Below are 16,577 nucleotides of genomic sequence, written 5' to 3'. Positions count from 1 at the left end.
CAGGTAAATACAGTGGTGCCTCACATAGCGATCGCTCCGTATAGCGATCAAATAGCTTTGCGATGGACTTTTTTCCATCGCAAGAGCGATCGCTTTGCGATGGCCCCTATGGGGAAATTTCGCTTTGCGACGATCGCAGGGAAGCAATCATCGCAAAGCCCCCATTTTCGGCCAGCTGATTGATGGTTCCAAAATGGCCGCCTGCTGTTTTGCCTCGCTTTAGAGGCACCGAAAATGGCCGACGCAATGGAGGATTTTCGCATAAGGTTAGTTTTTAAGTCCATAGGAACGCATTAAACGCGTTTTAATGCATTTTTATGGGCTTTTAAAAATTGCTTAGCAGCGATTTTTGCTGCACCGATTAACATTGCTAAGCGAGGCACCACTGTATTATTAACTATACCAAGACAGAACATCTTTTATTAAAAAAGCCCTGTTCACTAGTATATGTTTGAAAAGAGAGAGACATGACTATCTTTCCAGGAATGCAGAAATATGGAAGCATACTGAAAGGTATGGTACACTGGCAGCTGCACCATATTAAAACCACACATGATTCTGTATATGAAGTAGGTTAAGAATTTTTTAGATAAAGTAAAAATAATGATTTTTAAAATAACCTCATATCACTCAGCAATAAAAAGGTATAAGCTGTCTTGAAGCATTTTCTGAATATTTCAGTAGACGAATCATGTTGTCTGCTGCTTGCTTAGCTGAATTAATTGAAGACTTCTAAAAAGAAGTTTTTTAAAAAATAGGTACCACAGCACCTTGTGAAAAAAATCCATTTCATTATATTGTTTGATGCTTAAAGTCCTCGACAAGATCAAGGGAAATTGTGAGCTAGAATGCCTGGAAGTCAAAGCTTCCCCCCCCCCCCAACAATATATACACTTACTTTATTTGCTTGGAAAGGAAACAGAGAGACAACAAAGTTTAATACTTACTGTAAGATTAGGAGTATATCCTGAGGGGTAAAATTCAGGTGCATCAACTGAAAGCTTTGATATTCCCATCGGAGCCATAACCACCAGCGGTTTAGCCATTGCTGAACTGGCGCAATTTTTTTCTGATACAGACGTAGCTCTTGCCTGATCTGAAAGATGATTAAAATTGCAGTTTAAAATGCAAGTATGTTAATGTAGCATGCCTCAATTAATACAATAACGACAACTAAAGTCATTTATTTCTGATCTTATATTATAAACAGATTCTGACAGACCATACAATACTGTCCAGCTATTTTAAAATTATAAACCAGACAAATAACTATGAGTTTAATTCAGATGTTTCATCTTTAGATGTGCGAATAAAGCAGAAGAATATATTTTAATTTGGTTCTATTCTATTTCAGTTACATCTCACACTTCAAGTTACCGTAAACACAGAAAGCATGCATTTTGTAAAGAGAAGCAAGCATACTCCTTACAGTTTTACAGTCACAACCTCACAAATATTCTCATATTGTTAATAACAACTTACCTGCATAATGAACTAAAATTTCTAACAGTATTGATTATATTGGCCAACATTGTTTGCATACAGTTACATCCATGCAAAGTTGATGTCATCAGTTGCTGGTTTTTATTGCTCAATAGAAGTTTACTATTTCTTCTCTCATAAGCTTCTGAGGCTCCCCTCAGGATCTCTTTTGACACAGGGAAACCTTTGGGAGCCTCAGGAGAAGTGGGGAGGGGGGAAGTCTTTAATGCCTGAAAAAATGTGCTGATGGTTCTGCCAAGGGATCAGGGCCATTAGCGACAATTTTGGGATTTTAAAATCTCCCTCATCTGAAGGCTTCCAAAAGCTTCTTCAGGGTCCCAAGGGAGACTCAGAATTTGAAGAATAGAAGATATTTAATGAGTGATAAAAGCTCACAGTCAATGATATAATTAGCTTGCATGGGCATAACTTTATACAAGACTTTGCTATTAAGGTCTTAAATTGTTATATAGTTATTTGAAGGGACAAGTGTTAAACAGTAAAATAGCTAATGCAAGGGAAGGGACAGGTTAAAAAGACAGCTGAAGCAGAATATCTTCTTCTATTAGATCTGGACTATCATATTTTTCCATGTATAAAACGACACTTTTTCCTAAAATAATTAGAAGAAAAATTGAGGGTCGTTTTATACATGGAAGGAGGCAGTCGCACGAGTGCTCGGGTGCCTCTTGCTGCCGCTGCCACCGCTGCTCAATTACCTCTTCCAGAGCTCACGGCTTGTCCCCCCTGGTGGCCCCGAGGCAACAGCAGGAGGCAGAGACGGAGGTGAAGGAGCATTCATATGCGCTTGGGCGCCTCTTGCTACTGCCTCCCCCGCCCACCCAATCACTACCTCCAGTGGGACTGAAGGGATCAGCTCACGTCGAGACCTTGTCCGCTGCGGTGGCAGAGGTGGAAGGCAAACAACCACTTGCACGCACTCGGGCGCCTCTTCCTGCTGCCGCTGCCAGATCATCTCCTCCAGCGATCGGTCGTCTCCTTAGGGCAGGGGACAAGGCGGTGACATGAACTGGAGGTGAGGCCCGGCAGTCTCACTAGAGGAAGTGATCGGTCGAGCAGCGGAGACAGCAGCAGCAAGAGATGGAGATGGAGAAGTAGTTGCCCATTAACTGCTCCCCTGCCTCCATCAAGGGTCAAAATTAGGGGGTCGTTTTATACATTGGGGGGTCATATACATGGAAAAATACGGTAGATCTCTAAAAGAATACAAAAAGCAATTTACAGGCAACAAAGGGCACTATGCTAGTCTCACAAAAGTTACCATCTGCTAGGAGCAGACAAAAATTGGGAAAGGAGTACGACAAGGCTGTAAATAGTCTCCCTGCTTATTAACTTATATGCAGAATACATCATGTGAAAGGCAGGACTGGATGAATGCCAAACCAGAATTAAGATTCCCGGGAGAAATAACAACCTCAGATATGCAGATGATACCACTCTGATGGCAGAAAGTGAGGAGCAATTAAAGAACCTCTTAATGAGGGTGAAAGAGGAGAACGTCAAAAATGGTCTGAAGTTCAACATCAAAAAAACTAAGATCATGGCCACTGGTTCCATCACCTCCTGGCAAATAGAAGGGAAAGCTATGGAGGCAGTGACAGATTTTACTTTCTTGGGCTCCATGATCACTGCAGATGGTGACAGCAGCCACGAAATTAAAAGACACCTGCTTCTTGGGAGGAAAGCGATGACAAACCTTGACAGCATCTTAAAAAGCAGAGACATCACCTTGCCGACAAAGATCTGCATAGTCAAAACTATGGTTTTTCCAGTAGCGATGTATGGAAGTGAGAGCTGGACCATAAAGAAGGCTGACCGCTGAAGAATTGATGCTTTGAATTGTGGTGCTGGAGGAGACTCTTGAGAGTCCCCTGGACTGCAAGGAAAACAAACCTACCAGTTCTGAAGGAAATCAACCCTGGGTGCTCAATGGAAGCTGAGGCTCCAATACTTTGGCCATCTCATGAGAAGACTCCCTGGAAAAGACCCTGATGTTGGGAAAGTGTGAAGACAAGAGGAGAAGGGGACGACAGATGACGAGATGGTTGGACAGTGTCATTGAAGCTAAAAATTCACACTTCTGGCTGAGTACTTCCACCAGAAAACAATGTTATATGGCCTGGCCATATCCTGATGTTATCCAAATCTGCTTTCTTGGCCAATTCTAGCTTCCCATCCCAGCATTTAAATCTAGATTCGGAATGCTGAATGATCAACATGGAAGTACTCTGCCTGATTACAAGAAAATAAAGAAAAGATGGAAAGAGTTAGCTGAAGACCCATACAGATGGGATAAAGGATGACAGACTCCTTTCAAGAGGAATTTTATGTTGACGAATCTGAAGTTCTACTAGGAGAAGTAAAAGCTGCACTGAAAGTGCTAGGAAAAAATAAACCACCAGAGGTAGATGGAACACCACTAGAACTATTTCAAGCCACAGAGAATGAATTTGTCAAAATCCTAACAACAATATGCCAACAAATATGGAAAACAAAAAATGACCCACAGACTGACAATGATTGATATACATTCCAATCCCCAAGAAAGGAGACACCAAGGAGTGCAATAACTAAGGTGTGCACTGCTCTAATTTCCATGAAAGCAAAGTGATAATCAAGGTGTTTACCATATATGGAGTGTGAAATGCCTGATGTTCAAGATGAATTCTAAAAAGGAAGAGGCACTTGAGATCATATTGCAAATATCTGCTAGCTACTGGAGCACATCAAAGTATTTCAGAAGATCAATCTCTGCTTTATAGACTATAGCAAAGCTTTCAACTGTATAGATCATGATCCCTTCCAACTCTGCCATTTTAAGATCTCATTATTATATTATCATGAAAAACTATGGGTTGTTCTGGAAAAAAAATGATGTGACTCAGCACTTGCTGAGGGCGCATTTTGTCCCCTTATCTGTTCAATCTACATGCAGAACTATCACACGGAAAACCAGACGAGATTCAGGTGAAGGAGGAGAGAAAACTGGTGGAAGAAACATCAGTAATTTAAGATATGCAGATAACACTATCTTGCTAGCAGAAAGCAGCAATGACTTGAAATAACTTTTAAGGAAAGTGAAAGAAGAAAGTGCTAAAGCAGGACTGCAGTTGAACATTAGGACCAAAATTATGGCTACAGAAGAACTACTGTACCCTGTTTCCCTGAAAATAACACCTAACCTGAAAATATGCCCTAGTATGATTTTTCAGGATGCTTGTAATATAAGTCCTACCCCAAAAATAAGCCCCAGTTTAGTGAAACCCCACCCTCCAACATTGTGCAGCAACCAGAAGAAGATGACATGACAGTATTGGAATAAATGTAGATTGTTGTACTTGAAAAAATATAAAACATCCCCTGAAAATAAACCCTAATGCATTTTTGGAACAAAAATTAATATAAGATCCTGTCTTATTTTCGGGGAAACAGGGTACACAACTTTAATGCTGACAATAAAGACACTGAAATAGTTAGAAATTTTGTATACCTTGGTTCAATCATCAATCCTAATGGGGACTGCAGCCAAGAAATTAGAAAATCTGAGATTCAGAAGGGCAGCAATGAAGGAATTAGAAAAGATCATTAAGTGTAAAGATCATCCACATTCTTGTACAGTGGTGACTCGCTAGACGATGATAATCCGTTCCACTGAAATCGCTGTTTAGCGAAATCATTGTCTAGCGAAAAGCATTTCCCCATTGGAATGCACTGAAACCTGTTTAATGCGTTCCAATGGGGAAAAAATCGTCGTTGTCAAGCGAGGATCGGCCATAGGAAAGCCGCTTTGCGAACTGCCGATCAGCTGTTTAAATCACTGTCTTGCGAAGCTTAGGTCCTGAAAACACCTGTTTTGTGAGCGCAAAAGGTGCTGTCAAAATCGTCGTCTAGTGAAAATCGGTTTCCGAAGCAGGAACCAAACATTGTCCAGCGAAATTCCTCCATAGGAATCACTGTTTTGCGAATCGCTACAGCAATTGCAAAAAGCCAATGCCTAGCGAAAAAAAGGTCATGTGGGGTAACTGTCTAGTGAGGCACCATTGTATTTCCAATTACCATGTATGGGTGTGGCAGCTGGACAGTAAAGAAAGTTGAGAGGGAAAAAAACCTAATTCATTTTAAATGTGGTGCTGGATGAAAGGCTGGACTGCCAGAAAGACAAACAAGTGGGTTCAATATTCCTTCTAATTTTCAGCCCTGCTGAGTGGCGCTTTGCCCCTTGCACATGTGACTCCACCCCCACCCCCCGTATGGGATTTTGTCACAACTGGAACCAAAGGAACTTAAAATGATTACTGTGGGTGCGTGGAGGAGCCCTGCGCAGAGGAGGGCACTGTTATGTGCACCTTCGAAGGTACCTTGAGTGGGTCCTAGATCAAATCAAGCTTGAACTATCTCTGGAGGCAAAAATGTTGAAACTGAGGCTGTCTTTGGGTAAATCATGAGAAGTCAAGATTCTCTGCAAAAGACACCAATGCTGAGAAAGGTGGAAGGCATCAGGAAAAGAGGAAGACCAAATACAAGATGGACTGACTCCCTAAAGAAACCACAGGTTTCAGTTTGTAAGAGTTGAAGAGAGGATATTTAGAGATGACTCATTCATAGGGTAATCATAAGTCAGAAGTGTCTTGATGGCATATAACAACATCCCAGACCTAAATGTTTAAATGCTATAAACTATCAACATAAACTCTCATGCCACCGTATAGCATCTCTTCTAAATATGCAGCAGCCTGTTTCCTGGACCAGATGCTCTCACATCAAATAGAATTCAGAGTGCACACAAAAATAAGCACACCCTTTATGTGAGCAGGCTGTATCACAACACTTCTTGAGCACTTCCAATATCAGATGATAATAAAATAAAAATACAGTAGGGTCTCTACTTAAGAACTTAATCCGTATTGGAAGGTGGTTCTCAAGTTGAAAAGTTCTTATGTTGAATCTGCATTTCCCATAGGAATGCATTGAAAACCATTTAATCCGTATCTGCTCTTTTCCGTCCATAGAAACTACAGTGGAACCTCTACTTAAGAACTTAATCTGTTTTGGAATGGTGTTCTTAAGTTGAAACGTTCTTAAGTTGAAGCAAAATTTCCCATAGGAATGGACTGAAAACCAATTAATCTGTTCTGGCTGTTTTTTTTTTTTGTTTGTTTGTTTGTTATGTAGAGGTGCGTTCGTACATTGAAGCATTCGTTCCCATAGGAACTAATGCAAAGCTGGTTAATACGTCCTCTACCACTAGGGGGAGAATTTTTTTTTAACCTAAGATGACCTAAGGTTAAAAAAAGAGCAGGAAAGGTTTTTTTTCCTGTTCTTATCTTGGATTTCTGTTCTCAAGTAGAAGCAAAATTTAGCAAATGGAGCTGTTCTTAAGTTGGATTGTTCTTAAGTAGGGACGTTCTTAAGTAGAGACCCCACTCTAATGTGCAAGCAAGTCAATTCTGACTTATGGCAACCATTTTCAGGGGTTTCTAGGTACAGAATACTGAGAAGTGATTTACCAATGTCTTCTTTTGGGGGCATCCTGGGGTTGTGCAGCTTGCCCAAGGCCACACAGATTGGCTCTTCTCCCAGGAGGCACAGTGGGAATCAAACTGCCAACCCCTGGCTCTGCAACTACATACCCAACTCAGTGAGCTATCCAGCCAGCTCCAGCATCCAAAAAAGATAATAATTATTTAAGATTACACAGAATGAAGCTGTTTCTTAACCACAACCTATATTTCTTCCTGGCTATCTGTAAGAAGCAGCTGTGAAAAACTTTTTGAACCAGAAAAACAATCTGAATTTAAAATATTTATTAAGAATAATAAAGCAGTCAGATATTTTGTAAGATTTACAAGAGACAGTAGGCTTTTGATGAGTGAAACTGTTAAATTGGTCTAAATAAAAATTTGACAAGGACACATATGCTTTAAAACATTGACTCCTATTCCGCTTAAGATGACCATACAACAATAGCTACAATACAGACTCAAATTCAAGAAGTTTCTCTGTCTTCAGTTTATAAGCTCAAACTTTTTAAAATATACAGTATCTTTTACTAAATAGGTTTACTTGCATGTATGTACTGCTCAGTTCAATGCATACTAAACAGGACTCTTAAGTATTTATTTATGCTTTGTTGTTCTGTGTGGTCAAATTGAAATCAACATATAGTAACCCTAACAGAGCTTCCAAGGTGAGATACAGTATCTAAAGAGTGGTTTCACCAGTTTCACTTCCCCAGCAAGTTTTCATGGCTCAGCAGGCATTTGAACCCAGGTCTCCTGCATCCTAGTCCACCACACTATTCACTACACCACACTGGCTATTAATTATTCTTAGGATTGGTCTACTATTTATTTATTTAACTGTGTATACTTAGATTTCTACCATTCTGTCACAGTCCTAAATTAGTCAGAAATTACTCATAGTGATTCTAAAGAACTTGCTTCATAATAAGTTATTACAGGATTTCAGCATCAGGAATGAAAATGCCATTAGAAAAAAAATTAAAATGATAGGTATTTCCTCTGCCTTATCCCTCAGTCCAGTGTGGTGTAGTGGACAGACAGACTCATCATAGGCATCCATCAGTCTCGAGAGACTATGGTAACATGCTCTGAATCGAGGAGTGTCCTCTCCAGAGCATGAAGCCCGGGTAAGGTAATATGGAGGATAGGCTGTTACCCAAGCAGCAGATCCCCCCTCTCCACATTGCTGAAATGGTCCAATGGAAAGGCAAGAGCTAATACAACTAGTTCCAGCAATGTTGCAGGAGTTGGCAGAACGACACATGCTGCCTTCGGGACTCCAGCTCCGGATTTTTCCTTGAGGTTAACTCCTGAAGCCTTTTCCATGGGTGGATATAGCCACAAGGCAATGGAGGTTTGAAATTGGAGTTTTCCTTCTCCTAGATGGGCTGCCTTCCATGGCTGACGAGCCCCACCTACAGACAGACTAGGACTCTGGAGAACAGGGTTCCAATCCTCATTCAGCCATGGAAACTGACTGGTGGTGTGGAACTGGCCAAACAACTAATTAAACATGTCATTTACCTTGAAAACCCTGTTAGGGTCACTATCAATCAGTTCTGACTCCACAGCACACAACAGCAACATCAGTCCCTCAGTAAAACAGTACCTTCTTTAACATTTCAGTGAAAAATTATGAAAAACAAAAAACAAAGGGCAAATCAATATATACTTCACTATTCACTATCAAAAGTAATACAATTATAGAGCAATAATGCACTGTTACAAGCATACAAAATAATAGCACATCATACAAATAAAACTGACAGGCTTTTATACACTAATAATGTTGGTACCATTCCTTGTCTATGTGGCTACACAACTTAAACCAGGGCCCTAGTAATACCAGTTCAGAAAGCAAAGATGTTTCACAATGGGGAATCCTTTTTTTAAAAAAAAAAATTGGAAATACTGTATGTCCATTATATTAAACAGGGCTTCTGCTCAAAGTAACTGTGGACAAGGACAGCAGCCCAACTTTTTCAATAAGGTTCTTGGCTCTTCTCAAAGCCAAGCAGACAACACACAAACTGACCGAGACCCAAATATATTTTGAGTATCACTGAATATTTTAAAACCAACGACAATATTACCAAAACGGATCCTAGGCACGCTTTCTGCAATGGAGAAAGAGTGGGCCTAACTAAGATTAATTGATTAAAAAAAAAAAACAGTGACTACGACCCGTCCTGTCTGCAGAAGCAGTGACTTAGCGAGTGCGTGTGAAAACAACTGCTTTCGAAGAAATACCGATGTGCAAGGCAAGAGGGACCAAATTAAAAAGGGGTGGGTGGGTGGGTGGGGGGAGAGGCACGATCCCCTGCCCCGTCACCCCCTTTTCCATAATCGTCCTTCCTCATCATTCGTGGGGTGAGGGGGAAACCCTCTTTCTCCTGCCGGCTTCGCATTCTCCGCCTGTGGCTGCGTAGGAGGAAGGCAGGCTGGTCCCCAACCAGCCAGCCAGCCAGCCAGCCCCCTAACCGGGGCTCCACGGCGGCGGCGGCGGCGGCGCGGAGGGCTCGGTCACCCGAGTCCCTCTGCCCAAAGGAAAACTTGAGAAGGAGAAACCCAGCAGAGGACTCGGGAGTGGCGATGGCGGAACTGCGGGCGACGTACCTGAGGCGGCGCTGGCTCCCGGAGGCGCCGTCTTGGGCGGCCGGAGGGGCTCCTGGTGGTGCGTGAAGCTCGGCTTGAGCAGCTGCTGCTCGGGAGCCCCGAACCTGCCGCTCCCGCGGCCGCCGCCGCCGCCGCTGTTATTATTGCCTCCTCCTCCGCCGCCGCCGCCGCTCATCCCCAAGCGGGCCCCACTCTCGGGAGCCAGAGGGGCCCCACCCCCTCGGCCTCGACCCGCACCGGGGGCCCGGTCGAAGCCGTTGTCAGCCATGCTCGGCCTCAGGCCTTCCGCTTCCTCATGAGGGGAGGGGAACAGGAGTCCTCCTCCACCCGGCCGCGGCAGGTTCCGGATCGGCGGGCAAGCTCCTCAACCGCTTCCCGACGAGGTCCGCTTCACTTTCAGTTCCTCCCCTCCGGCTCGCCGAGTCCCGTCACACACACACATACACAGAATAAATGAAGGAACCCCCCTCCCGCTCCTCCTTGGGTCTTGTTGCGCCGGCCGATTTCCCTCACAGCGCCCCATAGCGTTCTGGAGGCCTCCCCTCGCTCCCCCCCGTAACCATAGCAACGAAGAACAATAAGGAAGGAAGAGAATGTACAGTGCTGTACTCCGGTTTTACAAATGTGGAAGCCCAAGGTTGAGAGATTTGCAATTTGCACAAAGCCAACCATGCTGTACTGTATTTGAGAAGAGAAACATTCCGTTTCATTGCTACAGTTCCCTTTGGGAATCTGAAACAGGTGCTCCTGCACTGCAAATTTGCATAATCCCAGTAAATTTTCATTGGATCCCAATCCACTTGCCACTCCTCTCTGATCTAGTGTAGTCCCTGAAAATTAAGGATATTAGCTACCGACCAGATTTAATTCAGAACTGGGATTAGCTATAAAACTATACTTTGAAACTTTACTTCTGAAAATCCAGGCTGGGGCAAAACCTCTATGAGGCTAAGTGAAAAGGCACGATTTCAGGATTTTTAGCTGGCTTTGCAAAGGTATCATCAATATGGACTTTGGAATTTGTCTTTTAGTAAACAGTGCTCTCCCTGTTACTTTTAAGGTTCTTCAGTGCAACTAAAATACATACTTTAGGAAAAAATGGATTTTTGTTGTTTAGTCATTTAGTCATGTCCGACTCTTTGTGACCGCATGGACCAGAGTTGGGCCAAATTCACATTGGAAACAAAATGCAAGGGTGATAGGGAAAGATAAAGAAAATTGAATGCAGACTTCCAAAGAATAGCAAGGAGAGACAAGAGGGCCTTCTTAAATGAAGAGTGCAAAGAAATAGAGGAAAATAATGGAAAAGGAAAAAGAGAACTGTTCAGGAAAATTTGACATATTATAAAGGAACATTTTGTGCAAAGATGGGCATGATAAAGGACAAAAATGGTAGGGACCTCACAGAAGCAGAAGACATCAAGAAGAGGTGGCAAGAATACACCGAGGAATTATACCAGAAAAATCTGGATGTCCCGGACAACCCAGATAGTGTAGTTGCTGACTTTGAGCCAGACATCCTGGAGAGTGAAGTCAAGTGGGCCTTAGAAAGCTTGGCTAACGACAAGGCCAGTGGAGGTGATGGCATTCCAGTTGAATTATTTAAAATCTTAAAAGATGACGCTGTTAAGGTGCTACATTCAATATGCTAGCAAGTTTGAGAAACTCAACCGTGGCCAGAGGACTGGAAAAGATCAGTCTACATTGCAATCCCAAAGAAGGGCAGTGCCAAAGAATGCTGCAACTATCATACAATTGCACTCATTTCACACGCTAGCAAGGTTATGCTCAAAATCCTACAGGTATAGGGTTGCCAGACGTCCCGCAAAAGGAGGACATGTCCTACTTTTCAGGATCATGTCCTCCGTCCAGCAGGCAAAACTAAAAAACTTCAAAATGTCCGGCTTTTTTATCTCCACCCCACTCCTCCCTCTCTCCCACGCCCTGCAGCCCAACTGCTTGATTGCGGCACTTGTCAGTCCTCCCGTTCTTTTAGAGAGATCGGAGATAAGGTGTTGATTGTTTAGGGCTGACAGCCCTGGGTAATGAATCCCCGACTTGTGGATGGCTGCTTCTGCCTAGGAGCTGAATAAGGCAGAAAGGTGCGAGAGAGATGGGTGGATGGATGAAAATGGACAGGAGTGAAGTGAGTGCACTGGCTTGCCTGCCGGAGGGGAGGCTGTTCTAGGGTTTGACACACACACACACACACACACACACACACACACACACACACACACACACACACACACACACACACACACACACACACACACACACACACACACACACCTTTCAAGACTGAGTAGGTTGAATGGTTATGGTATTGCCCCATGATCAAAGAGCTATTCTCCCCAATACCTAACTCCAAAAGTGACAGTCCCCCCACCCCACCCCATGCACAGAGCCCCCCCCCAATATGTCCTCCTTTGTCCACCTTTTCGGCTTTCTATGTCCTCCTTTTCGTACACATGTACCTGGCAACCCTATACAGGTAGGCTTCAGCGGTATGTGGCCCAACAACTCCCGGAAGTACAAGCTGGATTTCGAAGGCGCAGAGGAACTCGAGACCAAATCGCTAACATGCACTGGATTATGAAGAAAGCCAGAGAGTTCCAGAAAAACATCTACTTCTGCTTCACTGACTATGCAAACGCCTTCGACTGTGTGGACAACAGCAAACTATGGCAAGTCCTTAAAGAAATGGGAGTGCCTGACCACCTTATCTATCTCCTGAGAAATCTATATGTGGGACAGGAAGGAACAGTTAGAACTGGAAATGGAAAAACTGGTTGGTTCAAAATTGGGAAAGGAGTACAAGGCTGTATATTGTCCCCCGGCTTATTTAACTTATATGCAGAATACACCATGCGAAAGGCCGGACTGGAGGAATCCCAAACTGGAATTAAGATTGCCAGAAGAAATATCAACGACCTCCGATATGCAGATGATACCACTCTGATGGCAGAAAATGAGGAGGAATTAAAGAACTTCTTAATGAGTGTGAAAGAGGAGAGCACAAAAATGGTCTGAAGTTCAACATCAAAAAAAATTAAGGCCATGGCCACTGGCCACATCACCTCCTGGCAAATAGAAGGAGAAGATATGGAGTCAGTGACAGATTTTACTTTCTTGGGCTCCATGATCACTGCAGATGGTGACAGCAGCCACAAAATTAAAAGACACCTGCTTCTTGGGAGGAAAGTGATGACAAACCTAGACAGCATCTTAAAAAGCAGAGACCTCACCTTGCCGACAAATGTCCACATTGTCAAAGCTATGTTTTTTTCCAGTAGTGATGTATGGAAGTGAGAGTTGAACCATAAAGAAGGCTGACCACCGAAGAATTGATGCTTTTGAAATGTGATGCTGGAGGAGACTCTTGAGAGTCCCCTGGATTGCAAGGAGAACAAACCTGTCCATTTTGAAGGAAATCAACCCTGAGCGCTCACTGGAGGACAGATCCTGAAGCTGAGGCTCCAATACTTTGGCCATCTGATGAGAACAGAAGACTCCCTGGAAAAGACCCTGACGTTGGGAAAGTGTGAAGGCAAGAGGAGAAGGAGATGACAGAGGACGAGATGTTTGGACAGTGTCATCGAAACTACCAACATGAATTTGACCAAACCCCAGGAGGCAGTGGAAGACAGGAGGGCCTGGCAGGTTCTGGTCCATGGGGTCACAAAGAGTCAGACATGACTTAACGACTAAACAACAACAACAAAAGCAGCTAGGTGGCTTGGTTCTGTTCAGTCAAGTCCAATCACTAGCAATGTTGGTGAGTTTAATTTTGTAAATTTACATTTTTCAACTAAACTTGTATTTTAAAAAAAGTCATGAAAGTGAAGTGGAAGGTCTTTGCTCTCCAACCATGGTGATATTTGGAAGCAAATGGACAACCTTTGGCTGCACACAGTGCAAGGTTTACTAGCCTCTTAACTGAGAAAAATATCATAAATATTCAACTCCTTTTCTCACCTTCAAAAGTCAATATATTGCAAAGATTCAGGTTGGGGGAGAGAAAATTTTAAAAATGGGGAAAAGACAAAATATCGTGATATTTTAAAGATTAATAATTTTATTTCAGTGCTCCCTTTTCTGAATCAAAGTCCACTTCTTCTGACAGATGGAGTGGAAACTTATGTTCTTTGTTTCCTCTGGGAGAGTCACTGCAATCCAGATTAAAGGACTGTCCTGACAAATCTAGCATCTCAGTGAGAAATCAGATCCAGATGATAGTGCCTGATAAATGTGGACGCTGGGCAAGGTGGCTAATGGAATGCCTCAGAGGGCATTTGCTTAAGACTCCACCAATAAGGCTGAGTGATATCCTGTCGGGGTCACGAAATGAGAAGGCTGATGGGCTTTGTGATCACAAGTAATTAGGATAGCAAATAGTCTCTTAGAGATAGAAGTTAAAGAAGTAAGCCACACATAGGGATTTCTGCCAGCAGTGCTCCTGATGGGCGACTAGTCTGAGGAAGCACAATTAGAAGTCTTCTGCCCTGCCCCCCAGGAGTAGGGTTGCCAGATACATGGGTACTAAAAGGAGGACATAGAAAGACAAAAAGGAGGACAAAGGAGGACATAGAAAGACAAAAAGGAGGACAAAGGAGGACATATTGAATATTTCATTTGAATCATTTCAGATTAAACCCACAATCAATACAATTTTATTACAATAGCTGCCAATAAATGTTTCTTAGTGAACCAACCAAGAAACAGTCATGTTAAAAATTAAAAATAAATTCAATGGAGGCTTTTTTTCAAAATACCGGGGGTGGGCGGGCAGGTGGGGGAGGGGAAAGCCAGGGGGAAGGGGGTCTTTCAACCTCTCCCCCTCCCATCCAAAATTATAACGTAAAATATACAAAAGCCTGACATTTTATCTTTGCCTGCCTGACGGAGGACATTAGGCTAAAAAGGAGGACATGTCCTCCTTTTGCCTGACATCTGGCAACCCTACCCAGGAGGACTGGGTAGGCAACCCTACCCAGGAGGACTGGGTAACCTTACAAGCTCACAGATAGGTTATACAGATTGTGATATACAGATAAGTTACAGAGTTCAGATAGGACAATGGTTACATAATGGCATTATGATTGGCCTAAGGAAAGGCTCTTTAAGCAAGCTCTCTATCACCTATGAGAAAGAAGAAGAATGGGTAGCCACACCCCTCAGAAGTAGCTGTGATGTCATCCAAGAGGGTTTGCCCTACTACTGTAGATTAAGCCAACAGTTTAGCAACTTTGGGAATGGCACCCCCACAATATCCGAGTCCTTGAGGGCAGGAGACCCAGGTGAGATCATAGGCCAGACAGATGCACTCTGTGACCAAGTGAGCAAAATCCTGGTAGGATACTGGTGTGCCTTTCTTGCTGCCTCCGTAACAAAAAAGACAATCAGATTTCATGAATGGCAAAGACCTGGAAGTACAGAAGGTCAAGCTTGCCTAGAGGTGTAGATGGATTATAGAAAAAATACTAAGAGAACTACCTCTTGATTCAAGTGAAACAAAGAGACAATTTTAGCAAGGAAAGAAACATCTGGACAAAGCACCACCTTGTCAGCATGAATGGAAAGCACAGATCTCAGACACCTTCCTGGGAGAAATGACTGTGACAAGGAAGGCCATCTTTTCGGTAAACTTGGGGCCAAGTGGAATAGAGTGTGGCCAAGGTTCCTGCTAAACTGGGTGCATGTGTGTGTGTTCAGTGCGCAGATGTCTTCCTCCTCTGCACAGTGATTGTGTTAAGTTCTGACATGACGGAACCCAGCCTGGGGAGGGGGGCAGAGTTGTGTGTGCATGCAGGGGCAAAGTCGTGAGCAAAAGAGACAGAGGCCCACCCAGCGGGGCTGACAATTAGAGGTTATGTTGAGTGTGGCACAGCCTAGATTTTCAAGATGGGGGCAGTATCAGTCACAACTGGAGGCAGGGCCATGGGGAATGCAGTAATCAGGGGCAGAGTAATGTCAGCTGATACAGGTGTCACAAGAGAGATTTTGTATACTGGTGAGGTGCAGTTTGGTACAGGGTGGTGGGTGGTAACATGATAGTGCGCATAAATGGAGCACGTTTGTGGACTGGATGCAGAGAACGTGGCTGGCTTGAGGTGATAGATGGCCTCTGTGGTAATTACAATATTGACGTGAATTAGAGTGTCTAGAGTAGTCCAAATATTGGTAGTAGTCATAGCGATCTCATAAGGAGTGGTCTCAAGATTATCTATGATGTGGAGAGTAGCAGGCCAGCAAGCCCTATACAGTGTACAGTATATCTGACTTGGTTAGGTGAGTATTGATAAGTGATTGGAAAAGAAAGTGGTTCGATTCCTGTTGAGACATCTGATGGCTCTGAAGGTGAGACATTATGAAAAGCAGAAGTTGATGGTGGCGCTTGTGGTCTCTGTCAAGGTGAAAGATATCAGTATGACATGGATGGCACTGGCTGCTCAGACCTGGTCAGTTGGATGCTTCACCATCCAATGCTGAATATATGCCCAAACGTGGGGAAGCAGAGAAATAGGCTGACATAACTTTATATGATGCCGAGTAAAACTGTAAAAGCTGCAACAGAGCATTAGAGGTGCAGTGAAGTGCCATCAGTTGCCAAGCAGGGAACTATGTCAGTTAGATTGTTTAGATATGTCAGCAGGCATATCAGTATCAAACAGTGGAGTCAAAGACAGAGTGATGGAAACTTTATGCTCAAAGATTTACTAGTGGAGCCCTCTGAGATCTAGAATAGGTCTGTGTGTGCCATACAGTGGCATAGTGAAGCAAAGGAAAATAGAGGCAGGCATGACTGTTCTGCTGTTCTGAGGGACTATTCCCCAAGGAAGAGACAAAGTTTGGACTTGTACAGGCAGACTCCCTGCTTTATAAGGGTCTGTACCAGGACACTGTGATGTTGAGGTAAACCAAGAGCCAAGGTTG

The 16,577-nt window shown here is 43.4% G+C and overlaps 1 protein-coding gene across 1 annotated transcript in view; it reads right to left on the bottom strand.

Annotated features, from left to right (window-relative positions):
• PAIP1 (poly(A) binding protein interacting protein 1) overlaps positions 1–10,050 on the bottom strand; it is a 40,652-nt gene extending 30,602 nt beyond the window's left edge. Inside the window, exons 1-2 of the mRNA XM_072992780.2 lie at positions 9,642–10,050; positions 948–1,096 (exon numbers count right to left, since the gene is read on the bottom strand). Coding sequence (XP_072848881.2) covers positions 948–1,096; positions 9,642–9,909 — 417 coding nt within the window. The 5' untranslated portion in view covers positions 9,910–10,050. The remainder of the gene's footprint in view (positions 1–947; positions 1,097–9,641) is intronic.
• Positions 10,051–16,577: the final 6,527 nt, after the last annotated feature.

Source organism: Pogona vitticeps, chromosome 2 (assembly GCF_051106095.1).
Source record: "Pogona vitticeps strain Pit_001003342236 chromosome 2, PviZW2.1, whole genome shotgun sequence".
In the NCBI taxonomy this organism is placed as follows: Eukaryota; Metazoa; Chordata; class Lepidosauria; order Squamata; family Agamidae; genus Pogona; species Pogona vitticeps.
Note: the sequence above shows the minus strand (reverse complement) of the source record. Positions and strands in the feature narration are given on the sequence as shown.